At 30.1% G+C, this 18,131-nt stretch overlaps 2 protein-coding genes across 8 annotated transcripts; one reads left to right on the forward strand and one right to left on the reverse strand.

The window, feature by feature from the left end:
- Window positions 1–294: 294 nt before the first annotated feature.
- Window positions 295–14,942, forward strand: LOC115876775 (beta-1,3-galactosyltransferase 5-like). Of its 7 annotated transcripts, none has more exons than XM_030892699.1 (3): window positions 295–396; window positions 9,035–9,103; window positions 13,520–14,942. In XM_030892699.1, the coding sequence occupies exon 3, from the start codon at window positions 13,522–13,524 to the stop codon at window positions 14,626–14,628; it is 1,107 nt and encodes a 368-aa protein (XP_030748559.1). In that variant the 5' UTR covers window positions 295–396; window positions 9,035–9,103; window positions 13,520–13,521; the 3' UTR covers window positions 14,629–14,942. The 7 variants fall into 7 exon arrangements, with proteins under 7 accessions (XP_030748559.1, XP_030748563.1, XP_030748564.1 ...); XM_030892703.1 differs by lacking the exon at window positions 295–396 and adding an exon at window positions 996–1,127; XM_030892704.1 differs by lacking the exon at window positions 295–396 and adding an exon at window positions 5,675–5,699.
- LOC115876777 (mitogen-activated protein kinase p38b) lies at window positions 14,931–18,048 on the reverse strand. The gene is made up of 7 exons (XM_030892707.1): window positions 17,813–18,048; window positions 17,325–17,502; window positions 17,125–17,268; window positions 16,838–17,072; window positions 16,684–16,763; window positions 16,374–16,626; window positions 14,931–16,298 (listed from the first exon to the last, which is right to left on the reverse strand). The coding sequence occupies exons 1-7, from the start codon at window positions 17,914–17,916 to the stop codon at window positions 16,231–16,233; spliced, it is 1,062 nt and encodes a 353-aa protein (XP_030748567.1). The 5' UTR covers window positions 17,917–18,048; the 3' UTR covers window positions 14,931–16,230.
- Window positions 18,049–18,131: the final 83 nt, after the last annotated feature.

Genomic DNA, 18,131 nt, shown 5'->3' on the forward strand with positions numbered 1-18,131 from the left:
TACTAAAAAAAACGCTCCCATGTTGCGTCTAAAAAACGTTAGTTCTAAATATGCTTATATTTTTACAAGTAATCAAAGTTGTTAACCTCGATTTTCAAGTTGTTTATTAATTATGAATGAGTTTGTCAACACCGTCAACATGTTTATAAACCGAATCAGTTTATTTTTTTAAAATATTGACAAATATTAGACTTGGGTTACAAATAAATAAAATACTAACAAAAATGTAGCCAGTGCTAGTATCGATAGAATAAAACATCGATATCGATATTTATCCCTGTGAATCACCATAGACCGAATGACAGGAGGTATGACGTGTGTCATTAGAAACTTACGATACGATGGTATGGTTATGTATATTTTCCTGTAGCCTGTGATTAGCGACGAGACTTACAGGTAAGTGTTTTGTAATATAGCCAAGTAAGCTTTTATACTTGAACTTTATCGCTTAAAGATAATATGCAATCGTAAGCACTTTAAACTGGCGCGAGAATTTGAAAAAATGTTGGTAAACTTCGTTGAGGAAGTCATGGATATTATCCTTCCTTCTGGATGTCAAGGCTAACTATTAAATTAAACTATAGTTAAAATATAATTTCGGTCAATTTCTACACATTAAAGTACTATGACTAAGCCACTATAATACACAAGTATCTATTTCTTCTGTTATCTGACGTTTCTTGGTTAAATTCAATTTTACGGATTCCCCACTTTTGGGAAGAAAAATAATAAATATTCATTCAGAAAGATTTACCGCTTCAAACTGGTTAAAGTTTGTTTAAAAGTTTACAAGAATTGATCTTACATATTTCTTCAAAGAAATATTAAATATGTACATCTAAATGTCCAGTTACAATTAAATCGTTGTTAGCAGATTGATAGAAGCGCACTAACAAAATTTCAAACGAAAACTGTTGTGTGCCAGTGCTGATAATTTAGCTAGAGGATTATTGAACTTTTTAAGTCTTTTATTTAACGTGTATTTAATGTATTTAACTAGTTATTTACGCATTAAGAGGTGAACACCGAATTGCCAGCCTTGACGCAAGATTCTATAACTCGCACATTGGTTTTTCTCTAAAGAAATCCCATGATTATGAGTTTGTCTGATTTTCAATCATAAAAAGGTAACCTTCTATTTTTTTATTTCTGCCTAATAACACAAGGATAACTTTAGGCCGTATTTTGCAATATTTATTCGTTTTCATATCTTTGAATAATGATCTGTACATAAATATAATATAAAAGTTCAAATTTCTAATGGTCAAAAACCACAGTAATGAAGTACGAGTAATGTATCTTTTGTGACATTGGTCCTGATTAGTAATAAGCTGAAAAAGGTAAAAGTAAAAATCACTTTCAGTTCTACCTACCGTGTCGAGTTCAAATGATAAATGTTATATAAATAAGAAAAAAAGATCGTGCCAAGTAAATCCTGTCTCACTTTTCGTAGTGTACAGAGAGTATTAGCACTTTCTCCATCACCAGGTATATTTGTTTAATGTCAATGCACGAAGTCACAAAGTAGTGTAACCTAATTCCCTTTCTATCATTTAAAATTTATCAGTCTGCTGTGTTTCCTTTAAATATTATATAGCTCAATGAATTTTTAGTGAATACTTCATGTTAAATTTACCGTTCTTTTTTAATTTTTAAATCTTCAGCTTTCCAGAATCATGGCAAACATTTTTAATTCTTTTTAAGAGAAAAAGATATGTTTCATGGAATAGGAACATCGCCATACAGTTTTACACTGATTTTATACGAGAAATTTTTTAGGGTAATGTTAAAATGTCTGAAGTTCCTCTTCCTGTTAAATCTGTAAATACAGTTGAATTGATATGTTGAAAGGCAACAAACTTAGTGAATGTTCAAATCATTAAAATTCTACAGCTGTTGCAAAAGGCATTTTCATTATTTTGACATTGTCTCTAGCTAAATTACGTGATACAAAACAAAATCTATATGTATAATATCGAGAATAGTTAATTTCATCAATTCACTGAAGTTTTTGTTAACAGGTAGAATATAGAGGATACAATGAAATTTTATTAACTTTTTATTCGGTTATATTAAATAACATAAATACACTCACCGGCACCTTAAAATTTTCATGTATTTTTAAAGTTTTATCACAGTTTTATACAGGGCCGTTCCTGGCGAGCGTGCAGTGCGTGCACGCACGTAAGCGCAACATTTTGGGGGCGCAAAATCGAAGTGTCAATCAGTACTTTGTAATAAAAAACCGATACGCTTTCTTGTTAATAAACATATATAATATTTGTTTATTAACAAATAAAATAAACATATAATAAACAATAAACATACATCATAGGATAAAGTTTGCTTAGCGTCTTTTTTGCGTTGGCCGCACCGAATAAACAAGTCTAGGGCAATCTGTCGGCAACACATTGATCTCATCTATTTATTTTTCATTTTATGGAAAGCACTGTTCATTAAAATGTTGTATCCTATGTTATAGGGCTTGTTTCTCTCTACAATTTCCTGTCTCACAATGTACCGTTTGTGTCGGGGAAGGGATCATAGTTTCATAGTTGTCGATTTTCGACAGAAATCAGTACATGTATATTATTTCGTATATTTTTTATTTTATTGATTTTATGGAAAGCACTATTCATTAAAATGTTGTATCCTATGTTATAGGGCTTGTTTCTCTCTACAATTTCCTGTCTCACAATGTACTGTTTGTGTCGGGGAAGGGTCATAGTTTCATAGTTGTCGATTTTCGAAAGAAATCAGTACATGTATATTATTTCGTATATTTTTAATTTTATTGATACTATGGAAAGCACTGTTTATCAAAATGTTGGATCCTATGTTATAGGGCTTGTTTCTCTCTACAATTTCCTGTCTCACAATGTACTGTTTGTGTCGGGGAAGGGTCATAGTTTCATAGTTGTCGATTTTCGAAAGAAATCAGTACATGTATATTATTTCGTATATTTTTAATTTTATTGATACTATGGAAAGCACTGTTTATTAAAATGTTGTATCCTATGTAATAGGGCTTGTTTCTCTCTACAATTTCCTGTCTCACAATGTACTCTTTGTGTCGGGGAAGGGATCAGTTTCATAGTTGTCGATTTTCGAAAGAAATCAGTACATGTATATTATTTCGTATATTTTGTATTTTATTGATTTTATGGAAAGCGATGTTCATTAAAATGTTGTATCCTATGTTATAGGGCTTGTTTCTCTCTACAATTTCCTGTCTCACAATGTACTGTTTGTGTCGGGGAAGGGATCATAGTTTCATAGTTGTCGATTTTCGAAAGAAATCAGTACATGTATATTATTTCGTATATTTTTCATTTTATTGATACTATGGAAAGCACCGTTTATTAAAATGTTGTATCCTATGTTATAGGGCTTGTTTCTCTCTACAATTTCCTGTCTCACAATGTACTCTTTGTGTCGGGGAAGGGATCATAGTTTCATAGTTGTCGATTTTCGAAAGAAATCAGTACATGTGTATTATTTCCGAATTTTAGTTTATTGTTTTTATGTATTTCATATAAAATGAGTCAGTTTTTTTCTTTAGGGTACTACTTTTGTTACTAAATATTTGTGGTTTTGTTTGTTTTATTTATTTAATAAATGTTTTTATACTTTAATTAGAATAGTTTTTTTTACATTTCCAATTACATATTGCTCGTTTGTCGAGATTAAGTCGTTTTTTGAGATTAAGATTAAAATATATAGTTTATTTAAATATAAAAAGGGCGCACCAAAGAATGCTGCACGTAGGCGCCAGATACCCCAGGAACGGGCCTGTCAATTTTAGTCAAATAATTCAGCTACAAATTGCTTAAAAAGTCATCAAAATCGGCCCAATACAACACAAAAATCTTTAAAATAAATTTTGAAATTTTAAGGTGCCTGCTTTACGTGCCGATGAGTCTTCCCTGTATTTCATGAAACGTACTGATATTTTTACTATTTTATTGGCCAGTTTTCTGTGAGTCAAAGACGATAAATACACTTTTCCAGAGACATATTATATTTTGGATACACTGTGTATGTATTTATTCCATAATCTCAAAGCTTCTAAGATAATTTTCCTGCAAGTGGTTGTCTTTTGACAGCCGACTTAAACTTATTCTTGTTTGTGTTTTAATTATTAAGACGGTGTTCAATGGCAAATGCTTAACTCTACTTAATCTATTATTTTTACTTCCCTGTTACATATTATTTATATTGTTAAATAGTTCCTTGTTCCGCATGAATCATAATATGTTTTCTTTAAATTATATTTTAAAAAATTATTATTAATTATTTTAATTATAAAAATTAAATTAAAATGTAAATGCTTCCTATGAGTTTACAGCCTAAACTCTCTTATTAAAGAGAAACATTTTTTTTTCAATAATATTGCAAATATACTTATAGAGATTGGGAACAAAAATAGACTTGGTTTTCATTTCTTTTAAAAGCCTGGACTTTGCAAAAAAATATATTTTCCTTCAGAATATTTATAGACTCTTAATTAATTAATGTTGATTATTGAATGTTCTCGTGTGTTTTTTTTTGCAGGATATGTTTTCACCATCATATCTAATATGTTATACATAGTTTGTTGTTCGGAACTAATATAAACAATTAGGTTATTTGTTGAAATATACACAGAGGATTGAATATTTATGATTAATTGCATTTCAGGCGTTTATTTTTGTTGAGAATATTTTTGAGATAAAAGGTTGATTTTCGTTTGGCTATATCCCGCTATAAGAACCGTTAATCAGGAATTTCTAATTAATTTAAATAAATGACTAATAATTATCGACTGTTTCGATGTTCCCATGTTATAAGCCACATGGTAACCCTTCGTTGGATTTAGGTACGTCACATAATTAATGACAATACTAGAACGCGGTTTTCATGATGATTTATCCAATATATTCGAACAGGTTTAAAACGAATTAAATAAAAATCAGGATTTATATTTACGTTGACGACTTATAATCTAGAACCAGTAGGTTTCTGAAGCTAGTAAGTGTTGTGCGTATAAATATTGTTTATTTGTTTGTTGTTTTTTAAACGAACCATTAATTTTGTTCAACCAAGCTAATTAACTTAGATGTTACTCATTAGTACTAACACTTTTACAGCCATGTATATATAAGCGCTAAATTGCATGGGGTTTAGATAATTTTTAGATAAACGTAATTTTTATAACTATAATTTTTAGATAAACGTAATTTTTATAACTATTTGTTTGAATTTAATAAAAAAAGTTGGTGGCTTAAAATCCGGAACTTCTCATCAAAATATGTATCAAAAACTATTCTTTTTTGATTTTTCCTTCTACTTGTAATTTTCTTTTAAGCTTATAAAAATAATAAAAACAGATCTTTTTATCAGTTGTAAAAAGGAAAAAAATACGATTATTTATTTTCAAATCCACCATTAATACCAATTTAATCTATGTGATATTTATTTTAAAAATACACGACGGTAAAAATTTTGAAAGTAGACAAAAACTACTATCATTCCAAATGAATTGTTTAAAAATTTAATTTATTTACGTTAGTTTCAATAGTAAATTATTGTAAGTTGGTACTATTTTTTTTAAATACTCAGGATGAAGTTTATTTGCCATCATACACTATTGTAATCTCTTAAGATTTTTGAAAATGTGACAAATTAAAGTATATTTGGACAGGAATATTTTCATAAATGTAAGTATATTTTTCTAAAAAATATGGTACTTTAGTTATTCTTTTGACGTCATTCTGTATTGAGTATGTCCTTTATACCATAATGTAACAATTTTTTTTTGAAAAAACCCAAAATGATGATAGGTACTTGACTTCTTTTAACATCACACTCTTTGAGAAGTTTCTTTATACCCTGTCCTTGCTAATCTACGAAATACTAAAAAATATATAATCAATGCTAGAGATAAAAAAGAAAAAAATAGTTATAATAATGTAATTAATTAATCAAATAATGAGTAAATTGTTAAGACATTTACATTTGAAGAACGCCTGGTAAAAAATTACTAATTAGCTAATACAGTAGGACGTCCTTAAAAGTTACCTATTTGATATAAAAGCAAAATTTACGTCTATTGTGTAGTGCGGTAGTAGTCAGGTGTTGTGTCATTGTGTTCCAGCAGATCAGCGTGCGTGTTTGATGAAATAACTACACAAACTTGGATACATCAACATCAGTACGGTACAACAACTTGTCTTCAGTGCTCTCAGTGAATGGTGCGTTAGTGAAGTTATAAAAAATTAGATTATGGTTAGGATTTTTTCTATATTTCTTCTAAGGTTGTATACTTTAAATATATATTATATTTTTTTAATTTAATATTTTTATTGTGCCTTTTTTTAATTCACAAATAATATCTTTATTGTGTTTGAGATAAATTAAATATAATTTATCAATAAAATTCTAATACGTATGTAACTAACATTTTTATTGAACCATTTTTTTTTAATTCAAAAGTAATGATTAATTTATGCATCTATTTACTATATCGTACAATATTGTACATAGGTAGCTTCCAATCAATCAATATGATGAATTAAATATCAAACAGATATGCAAAACATATATTTTCATTTAGAATTTATTATTATTGAGATCATGTTTATATTTTTTTTTCAATGCTTTGTTTAATTATTAATTAATCATTCAGTCATTAATTTTATTTACTATTATAATCTTTGCGACAGTTGTACATAAAGGCCAAACCAACTTAAACTGTAGCATTTATAATTAAATAATATATTACACCACATTGATAAAAAATTATATATTTTTTCTTACTTTAATTACTTCCCAGTAAAGAAATCAAAATATTTCTTACTATACAATTATACCACATACTGTAGATTTTATAAAATATTGTTTAATTGTTTAACAATAACAAATATTGATAAAAGTTCTATTTTTTCTTGAAAATTAATTTTCGTCTTGATATGTGTAACAACAAAATCGAGATTAATTAATTACTTAAAACATATTCATTCTTTCTGTAGCTCCTGTATATTTATTTTTATTTTATTTTTTCTTGATTATTCAATCATATTTTATTTTTATTTTTCAACCTAACCAGGTTAGAGACTCTCGCATCACGAAGGAAATAAAAGAAAAAAATATATATTAAAAATAACAAAATATAAATAATTATCACATACAGCTGGCAATCAGTTGTTAGATTTTTGTGAAGAGGGATATTCTCCTGTATAGCATACAAGAAATATAGGCACTCCTATGGAATGACGTTCCATAGGAGCGCCTCCTCTGGAATATTGTTCGTTAGAATTGTCTATGCTCTACTGGATAGGAGGCATAAAAGGGAGTCATACTCTATAGGATGATTCCATAGGAGACATATGAGTGCCTCCTATGGAATAATATTCAATAGATGGCATTCCTCTAGTCAGCAAGACTCACAATTGATAGCTCCTGTATATTTAATTTTCATTTTATTTTTCTAGATTATTCAACCATATTTTATTTTAAATTTTAACCTAATTAGGTTAGAGTATACTCTTCTCAGTCCCATTCTTGCATGCATCGCAAAGTAAATAAAATAAAAAAAGTATTAAAAATAACAAAATATAAATGATTATCACACACAGCTGACAATCAGTTGTTAGATTTTTGTGCTCAAGAGGGATATTCTGCTGTATAGCGTACAGGAAAATATAGGCACTCCTATATGGAATAACGTTCCATAGGAGTGCCTCCTGTGGAATATTGTTCGTTAGGAGTGTCTATACTCTACTGGATAGGAGGCATAAAAGGAGTCATACTCTATAGGATGATTCCATAGGAGCCATATGAGTGTCTCCTATGGAATAATATTCAATAGATGGCATTCTTCTATTCACTACCTGGCAATACTCACAAGTGGTATTATAGAAACCCAATCATTCAATGTGAAATAATATTCCATAGGAGTATCTATATTCTCCTGTACAGAAAAGGAGTAATATTCCATGAGACACAGGCAGTCCTCTGTCCACTACCTAAAAAATGTTAGTCCCAGTTTTAAACATAATTATTGAAAAAATTACTTAAAATGAACAACTTAAGTATCAGTACAAATGTTCAATGCATCAAAAAAGAAAGCGTATCTTCCTTGCCATTGTGACAAAGAAAACCATAACAATATAATTATTTTGTCTTGTTGTTAACTTTAAAACGAACATCGTCTTATTAGTGCGTCTAGTTGTGTCACTGTCAAGGATATACAATCAATAAAATTATTTTTATTCGACCAGTTCATTCCCTTTATGGCTAGAACGGACAATATATCTTTATTGTTTATTATAAATTATTAAAATTAAATTTATGTCACGAATTCATCAGATATTATTCACTCGAACTCGTGTGGCGGCATTCTAAATTTCTGCAGTTCATATTAAAAGGGTCGTTGTTTCAAATTTTTTAGTACCTATTCGCTATTTTAATTTATCTACTAAAAGGTTTGCTTTATTTGCGTTAAGGTGTTAACTATACATTCTGTGCTGATAATCGGAAATTATTACGTATTAAATATGTAGGTGGATAAAACACTAGAATCAAATTACATAGAGCGGTAAAAAGATACACAATGATTAGGTATTAGATCTGCATTTCACTACACACATATTTCGTAGCTCGTAGTTTAAAAATTCTTCTTAACGGTATAAGAATTTTAATTTGAATTCTAAGTGGATTTTTCTGTATAGTAGATGAATATCTGGGAAAAAGAAAATAATATTAACGATATTCTGAAATAGTAGGAAATGTTAAGTAAGTTTGGAATTAATATGTTTTTAATAGCTAGCTCAACATCGGGGCAATACCTCCTGACTCAGAAAAAAACATATTAACTGGTAAACTGGTTTTAACTGTGATGCCTTGGCAATCGACTTGTGTTTTAGTATTTTTTTTTTTCAAAGTGTTTGTCAATATTAGCTAAAGACAATGTAAACGTTGCGCCTCATACTTTTACGGATTATTTCTGCATGGATGATGCTATTTCACAAACTAATGAAGTATTGTATTTCAGATATTAACGTCATGTCGCTGAAACGATTGCCCTTCCGAACAATATCTTTATTTTTGTCTACTTAAATTGGTAAGTATTCAATTTCATTAATTACTTTTGTATAACCAAATATTTACACTCAAAAAAATTATTTAAACATAAAAAATGTCGTAAAAATTACGAAAATCTGACCATACTTGACACAGTCTAAGAAGGTTCTTCTAATGACGACACAAAAAATGTAGGTTAATATATGTATAACTTCTATTAAAATATTTAAAGGAATGTTTCAATTTAACTCACGCCTATCTGCTAAGATCAACGCCGTCAACGCGGTGTTTTCAGTGAGCGGAATATTTTTTTGTGAAGCTGTTTTGTCCATCTGCAGTATATTTCAAAGATGGCAATACCAGCGAGACGAATAGTATTTATTCTTTAGTATTACTGTGTTTCACTTTCACCAGATACGTTCTCAATGTTAAGGTTCTCAATCTCACAGGTGATAAAAAAATTACATTTCTATTCAATCTCATTCTATTCTACAGACTTAGAAAGGTAGTAATCCTAGCCATAAAATTATGAAAATTTTAGCATTTCAAGAAAATTTTATGTAGATTCAGAATATATACACCTTTAAAGACTTAGGTGTCTTGGTTTTGTGAGAAAATTAATTTTTTGGACCCTTGTTTTCAGTTATTTTTGATGATGGTTAAAACGTCTCCTACATCCATTACTGTTCTCGTAAGACTGCAATGGCCTATATTTTCTTACTCTATTCCTTTTAATTAATAAATAAAAGGAGTTTTATCAAAATCGGCGATTGACCAAAATCAACAATTTTCATGACTATATCAAACTTTTTTCTCTTCAAAAATTCCAGTATTCTTTTGATAACTGGAGCCAAATCTCCTCAAATCATACAGGATGTTTGATTTTGATGTTTAATTTTTTCTTTATATGTTATTAAAGCTCAAACTTTTGGTTATGTGAAAGCCTCTTATATTGGCAAAAAAGTTAATGGTCTCCAAATCTTCCACTATAAAAAAGGCTTCTAATGAAGGCAAAGTGAATAACCGCATACAAGAAAGAAGAACAAGAGCGTGACAACTACTCATCTTTGTCTCTAGAGTTGAAATTAAAGATCCTTCTTGGAAAATATAATTTCTGAATCTTCGTTTGAGATTGGCCCACGTGTGTGAGCCGTTTGTAAATCGGGAAATCCCGACAACCATTTCCTGTGTGACATTTTTTGATGTTTAAATAAATACCACATTATATTTCTAAATCAAATTTTAGTGCAGAATGTTAATTTAAATATATTCCCTTAAAATTTCATCATTTTAATATACTAGCATTAAAAATAGATTTATTATTATTGGCAATTGTTAGTTTAATCTATTCGAGTAATATTCGTACATCTATTGGCGTACGTTTATATAAAAACATTCTCAAAATAGTTAGTATTTATATTAACAATTCATATTTATTTATATTCCTATTTACAGCAGATTGAAATATGACAATCAGTCGCTGATTTACAGATTTAAAGGGCTACTATAACGCCACTTTTTTTGCTCGATAATGCATCGTGCTATGCCACTGAATAGACAAGAAATAGCAATGTTCAAACGAAAAATGCAATTCTATGGCCTGTGTAATCTATGTCTGTATTTCTCTAAAAAAGCTCATGTTTTAGAAATAATCCCAGGTGGCATTGAAAGTGGCGAAACCTTCGATTTTATTAAATATTACGTTATCACCTCTAGTAATATTACTAATATATTTAAATTTTCAATGAAGAGCTTAATGAAACAAAAAAAAAGACTGTCGGAATTTTAAGCACGATTAACGCGATTTTAATATTCATGAAGTACTGATTTTTAGTTCCGGAATTGTAATAGATAAAGGAAAAGTTATTTTTACGCATCTTACGCCTGCTAGATTCAACAAAATTATTTTTAACACGTGTTGACATTCCATTTTATATATTTTCTTTTTTGAATAAGGAGAATTTCTTGCTTCCTGCATTATTTTTTCTTTCATTTAGATCTTTAAAAAGTGCTTCCTTTTCGAACAAAAGCGTCAACGTTCATTTCAACGAGGAAAATCTGAATGAAAAGACGGTTTTCCTAGTTTTGCATAGCGAGTTTGGTACTGTAAAATACCTTTCAGCGTGAAATAAAAAGGATTCGAAGTCAACAGGGCGTCAGATTTTTAATATGAGAGTTTTCCTTTATAAGGGATGTTGGGAAAATATGTATTATTCCATATTTTCCAGCTTTATCATATTTTTTTCTCTCTAAACAAACATTGAATAATAAAATATACTCACTCTTTTATTAAGAGTTCGTTATAATCAGCTGTCTAAATAAAACTTCACAAAGATAAAAAATATATGGATTATTCTTCAAGAAAAGCCAAATTCTCCTACTGACATCAATAATTATTGTTATTTAAAACAATGACCAAATCTCCGAACTAGATATTATAGTTCTCTAGAAACTTCTAAAGCACGCTCAGCCTGGGACACCCTGTCTATCTTTTTTTACTTGTTTAACCGCAACAATATATTTGAAGTCCTTCTCTTAAAGTAAACTTTATATGAGTAAGTTCGGAGTATTTGGTGATCGAAAATCCCGTTAAAAATTGTGCAATGGGACACATTTTTATTGGAATCAAGGGATTTAATACGCCAATAACAATTTTGCATGCACGTGAGTGTTGTCGACTTACGTTACACCTAAATGTTTTCGTTTGGTTTGTGCAAATTGAAAAGGCTATCCGACGATGTTGCTTAAAAAAGGTATTCTTTTGAAATTGTTTATTTTTGTTTTGAATATAAATTTCATTTCATTGTCTGTTGGCGCGCACAAAACACTTAGCACTGAATTGCTATTTATTATTATACGTTATTAATATATTTTTCAAATAAAATAAAATTCAAGGTGTTTTAACTTATAAAACATATTGGCGTAACAGTTTAGTGCAGCCAGCTTATTCAAAAATTTAAATAAATCATCTATTATTATTTCTGTGGTTTTGTGGATCACTGGTATAATTGCCTTAAAAGCATTTATTAATGGTCATTTAACGTACTTAGTTTCTACAGATATAGGGGTAGTATGCTAGTAATAATACAAGTTACTTCTTAGGACTGAGAAACATACAGGGTGTTTCAAAAAACATATGCCATCTCTCGTGGGAAGATTCCTCTCGTAAAAATACTATTATTTTTTTTTAAATTATTTTTCATATTAACATAGATCCCATTCTGCTTTGTTTCGTAGCTACAAGAGTTTAAAATCTTCATTTTTTTTCGATTTATTATAATTTTCTTCCTTGCTTTTAGTGATTCGAATGCAATTTTAAGAGTAAAAGTTATTATAAGTGCGAAATATCTATATTTTACTGCTAAAAAAGTGTCGACAGTGGCAGATACAGAGGGGGGGCCCATAGGGCCCGGGCCCCCCCTAAAATCTGTAAATTGGGTTAAATATTAGACTTTTGGATTAAAAATGGCGCTCTAAAAGGCATATTTTGCATTATTTTTTATTTGGGCCGCCCCTAAAATAAATTTCTGTATCCACCCCTGAGTGTCGACATATTTACCAGGGACGTGCATAATATGGGTTATCTCTGGAATATTTTTTTAAACAATATGTGCGCCACTGACTTTTTTCCTCTTATTAGCAAAAGTGTGTAGGTCATTTAATGCCGATTAAAAGTTGTGTCTTGATATTTTGTCCATTTTGATCTCGATGAGATAAACGCATTTTAATTAATTTACCTTAATCCAATTCTAACTAGTAACCTTTAAACATTTTTAATGTCATTAGCTTGCCAAAATGTAAGTACTTATTGATACTGATACATTGTATAAAAAATCGAAAAAAATTAAGACTTCGAACCTTTTGTAGCTACGAAACAAAGCAGAATCGGACCCATGTTGACATGAAAAATAAATCTTATTTTTAGGTGGGGATTATGAGATATGGGGCATATATTTTTTGAAACGCCCTGTATAAGGGGATTTTTATTTATTAACAAGAAAAGAGCGTTGATTTCTACGCTCCATATACCAATTCCAATTAATTATTCTACCATACATTTATTAAATGAAAAAAAATATATTTGATTAAGCGCAAGGAAATGATGAATTTTATTTCAATTATTTTTTTTTTTGAACAAACAAATTATTATGCAATATCCATTTATATAATTATTCTTTAAAACTGTACACATCAAGTTTATAGTAACTGTTTGGTTAAAAAAGTTGTATTTATAATTTAACATTTCTATATCTTCTTCACTTTCAATTAACATTTTCTTATAATAAATTCCTTTAGGTGTATTTGAACTTTTTTATATTTTTTGAAACAATCTAAGGTTTAAAACTTTAAGAAATTAGTTATATTTTCTCGATAAGTGTTTGAATCTTCCAGATTTTTATTTTTAGTCCATTATATTTGATGGTGGATATTAAAAACTTTTTTCTGTTATTTGCAGGTATGGGGGTGCCATGGCCATTCCAAGTGCGTTGTTTGCACTTGGCATTCGCCTTTACCGTTGTGATACTGGTTTTCTTCTTTTTCTCTTTAAACCCATCTACGCTGAAACCGACCATACCACCCACGCGGTCATTCCTTACAGCAGAAACGCGCATGCTCCAAGGTAACATTAGTTTCTCCGGTGTGCACAACGGCACATCATCAGAGGTGCCCCCTCTGCCTCAAATCTCCGCTCATTCGAATCACACCACCAACAGCCACTCACCCACCTTGGACCTGACTCAGGGCGTGCCAGCCCAGTTCATCTACGAGGCTGGCCACATCGACGTGAGTGCTGACGTATGTCCCGATCTGGGCAAGAACGTCAAGCTTCTGATCGCGATTACGTCAGCACCGAGCCATGACAGTGCCAGGGAAGCAATTCGGAAGACTTGGGGTTCGTTCGCCAGAAGAAAGGACGTAGCTATAGCCTTCATGTTGGGATCGATCTCTAACGAAACGATCAACAAGAAGCTCGAAGAAGAACAGAACTTGTACGGTGATATTATTAGAGGAAAGTTCATAGACACTTACGACAATCTCACGTTGAAAACCATCTCGATTTTGGAGTGGGTGGATAATTACTGTCCTAAAGCAGGATTTGTACTTAAAACTGACGACGACATGTTCATCAACGAGTCGCGTCTTTTGGCTTTCATAGCGAAACACAATCCAGAGCAAAAGACCATCTACGGTCGCCTAGCTAAGAAATGGAAACCAATTAGGAACAAAAAATCAAAATACTATATCTCTCCTCAGCAGTACAAGCCGCCGGTGTTTCCAGACTTCACCACCGGTCCGGCGTATCTACTTCCAGCTAATTTAGCCAAACCTCTTTATCTGTCAGCTTTAAATCACACCTATCTCAAACTAGAAGACGTCTTTCTTACCGGCATCGTTGCCAATGGGCTTAAAATCAAAAGGGTTCACGCCCCGGAATTTCTGAACAAAAGAGTCCCCCTCACGCCTTGTAACGTTCAAAAAGACATTAGTATCCATATGATAAAAAGTGCGGAACAATTCGACCTGTGGAAGAAACTGCACGACATAGCCAAGTGTAAAAAGTGATATTTAAATAGAAGAAATTTTTGGAGATTAGTTTTTATTATATAAATAGTTACTTATTTGTTAACAGTATTTATTTTATGTTAAATTATTTTTCAGTTTAAATGTTTTATTGTATTCCCTTGAAAAGGTTAGCCGAAGATTATAAACAATTTTATAAAGAAATAAAAAAACAAACAAATATATACCTATTGATGTAATAAAGCTGTGAATTTTTCTCTTAAGTATTATATACATTCGTATGTACTTAAAATATAAATAATGTACAATTTAACTCGATCTATCTTGAAAAAATAAAAAACATATGAAGATAAAAATATATTTTCTAATTGACATGAAATTTCCAACTTTTATATTGCTATTATTTACTTTGTATAGAAGATAAATTCAAATACAGCCTTGCCTCAGTAGACATGTTCTCTAAAGTTCACTAAAACTAATTCAACAAATTAAGATATTCGAATATACATACATACATAACACAGATGTATGTATGCACATGAAATATGCATATATATGATACATACACCTAACTCTGTTAGATTATAATTAAAAAAACTGTTTAACAAAGTTAGTTAAAAAAAATCATATCTCCCCCCATCATTGATATTTACACAAATTTCTAGCCAAATTTTCGAATATCCCCTATAACAAACAATAACACTATGATGGGATCTAGTAGTAAACAACTCTAATCTCAAAACTTGGATGATTTTGTTTGCCTATCCAAATTGCGCGATTTCTTATGATGTAAATAAATTCAAACAAATAACGCTTCAACGGATTATAAAAAAAATTTAAAATAAATATAAAAGGTTTTATTCTACACACTGAGATATCAAAAAATATTGGTACTTCCTCTTAGAATTTTTTTTCTATTAAACACCAGTTAAACACATTCTTAATTAATCGATATGCAATAAAATGAGCAGAAAGAGTGAGCGCTATTTAACCATATAATAATTACATTTTTATATTATGTACATAAAACAATGAAACTCAAACAGCCTTAAAACTACTTTTTACAAAAAGTATAATCAATCAGGCATAATGGGTTTCTATATTATGAACATTGTAATTCATAAAAGCCATCTGTGCGTATTGATAGAGAAGATAACACAATTGTATCTATGAAAAAATATATGTGGACGTAAATATAGGAACCTTATATCTTTTTATTTTTTTCCGTACTGATGAACTTCATGTGCTTACAAGCTTGGCAACACATTCAAAAATATTCTGAGTGATGCCAAAAAATAATGATACCTTAAATAATTAAATATAAGTTAAATAGAAGCCGGATGAACCTTCTTTAAGTAGAAAAAGCAGTTACGTACATTTTTGCCAAAATGTAAAAAAATATATTAAGTTACTACATTTATAAACAATTCCAAACTTTCATATCAAAGAATGTAAATAATACAAAAGCTAAAAATTTAAGGAACATAAATTGATATTGGTTATTGACATGACGTTAGGAATTTTTTAGTATGTACTTATATACAGTAGCTACGTAATTCAGTTCCAATTGTTCTTATTCTGTCTAAATTCTATACATGAAAAATCAAAAAAAATCGTTGTATATTCCTTTGCAGAAAGGCTTACTTACTCCCTGCTTTCTTCATTGGGCATGGGAACATACACAAAAGAATTTACTTCTTCTAATACTAATTCTGGAAAATATAGTATGGAAATTTATTTCATCTGTGAAAATAAAGAATTTTTTAGTATACTTTTTATTTACTTACCTCTCCACTGTTCAACTGGATAATTTATTGTTTCTTCACTTTGATCAAATGGCGCTGATGTTGGTTCATCATTTGGGTCCGAATAAGCTGCCAAATAAGGATGTGCGAGCGCCTGTTCAGCTGTTATACGTTTTTCGCTATCTATTTCTAACATAAGACTAAGTAAATCTACAGCTTTTGGATTTGCACCGTAAAAATATTGGAAAAGATCTTTTTTATGCATTGGAGGTAATGATTTTATGTAATTTCTAGCCTAAAATGAGAAAAATTGCTACAAAATACTCTTTCCTTCAAAAAATTTAAGGCTTACACTTTCAGATGTGATCCTGTTCATAAATTCCTCGTTTGGAGTGCCTAGTATTTCCATTATCAAATTAAGCTGATGAATATCTATACATACGTTAAGAAAATATTTTATTAATCATTATTTAGTATTAAATCTAAATAAATGAAGGAAAGGATACGATCTGTTCCTGGAAACAATGTTTTTCCAGTCATTAGTTCTGCCATAATACATCCAACAGACCAAATATCAACAGTTTGATTATAATGCATCCAATTCAACATTATTTCTGGAGCTCTGTACCATCTTGTGGCAACATAGCCAGTCATTTCTGTTTCTGTAGGCCTTGCCAAACCAAAATCTAATATTTTCAGTTCACAATCTTCATTAACTGCTATGTTTGATGGTTTCAAGTCCTATAAAATGTAAGTATATAAAAATGGTAAAGATTTCAGTGACTAAACTAACTCTATGGATAATGCCTGCAGAGTGAATGTACTTTAATCCTCTCAAGATCTGATACACCAAAAATTGCACATGATCATCAGTAAGCCTTTGTGTGCGAATTATGTTGTTCAAGTCAGCCCCCATTAAATGGGTAACCAAATAAATCTAAAAAATATAATATATTAATATCAATGTTTATTTAAGAATTAGTTGTTATATACTTGACTATTATCATGTCTTGGATAAAAGACATCTAGGAGCCCTATGACATTTTCATGACGCATGTGTTTCAACAATTTTAATTCTCGATATGTCCTCTTGGCATGGACAGCAGTCTGAAATGGACGGGCTAGCTTTTTTATTGCCACTTTCTTTTTAGTTTGGCTATCAACAGCAGAACTAAAAAGGACAAATGCTTGGTAAATTATCAAGTGATAATGTAATATGATCTGTAACATTATAGTTATTAAGTCAAACTTGAAAATTGTTTATAAATAATTAATTTTTATTCTGGCATTGAAGATATGGGGCACAGCTACCCATAACCTCACAATAAAGTTTTCTATAGTAAGAAAAAGTTAATTTTTCCCTAAAGTACAAATTTCTAAATCGGCTTTAGATTTCATAACGATTTTAAATCTAATTTTGTGATTTAAGTAGGATAAAAATAATCAAAATGGGGGTAAATTTTATGTAGGTGTATACATACCAAACTTGGCCGTATGCTCCTGAACCAACTGCAGATAACTGTTGATATCTCACCGGAACTTCCCATACAGTTTTATTAACTTCCACTTTATAAAAACTTGTCATTTTCCACAATTTTTACACGAAAAAAATCTAAAAACCTGTCAAATTTCGGACATTCGGGTGGCTTGCATTGAAAAAGGACGGCCAATCGCGTATTGTTCTCCTCACTGTACTGTGAGAAATGTAGGATTGTGATTGTGAAAAACTGAAATAAACATATCTATGTTATTGTAATTGGGAGAGAGAGCGAAAATACACAACGGCTCCAAAATAAAATC

This window comes from Sitophilus oryzae, unplaced genomic scaffold (genome assembly GCF_002938485.1).
Source record: "Sitophilus oryzae breed Bouriz unplaced genomic scaffold, Soryzae_2.0 scaffold_1440_pilon_pilon, whole genome shotgun sequence".
NCBI classification, from domain to species: Eukaryota; Metazoa; Arthropoda; class Insecta; order Coleoptera; family Curculionidae; genus Sitophilus; species Sitophilus oryzae.

Bases quoted from the DNA above. Each gene is read 5' to 3' on its own strand.
- LOC115876775 (XM_030892699.1), top strand. From the start codon at position 13,522: ATGGGGGTGCCATGGCCATTCCAAGTGCGTTGTTTGCACTTGGCATTC.
- LOC115876777 (XM_030892707.1), bottom strand. From the start codon at position 17,916: ATGACAAGTTTTTATAAAGTGGAAGTTAATAAAACTGTATGGGAAGTT. The intron at 17,503-17,812 runs GTATGTATACAC...TGTCCTTTTTAG, and splicing joins GGAGCATACGGCCAAGTTTG to TTCTGCTGTTGATAGCCAAA. The intron at 16,299-16,373 runs GTAAGTAAATAA...TATATTTTCCAG, and splicing joins TCCAGTTGAACAGTGGAGAG to AATTAGTATTAGAAGAAGTA.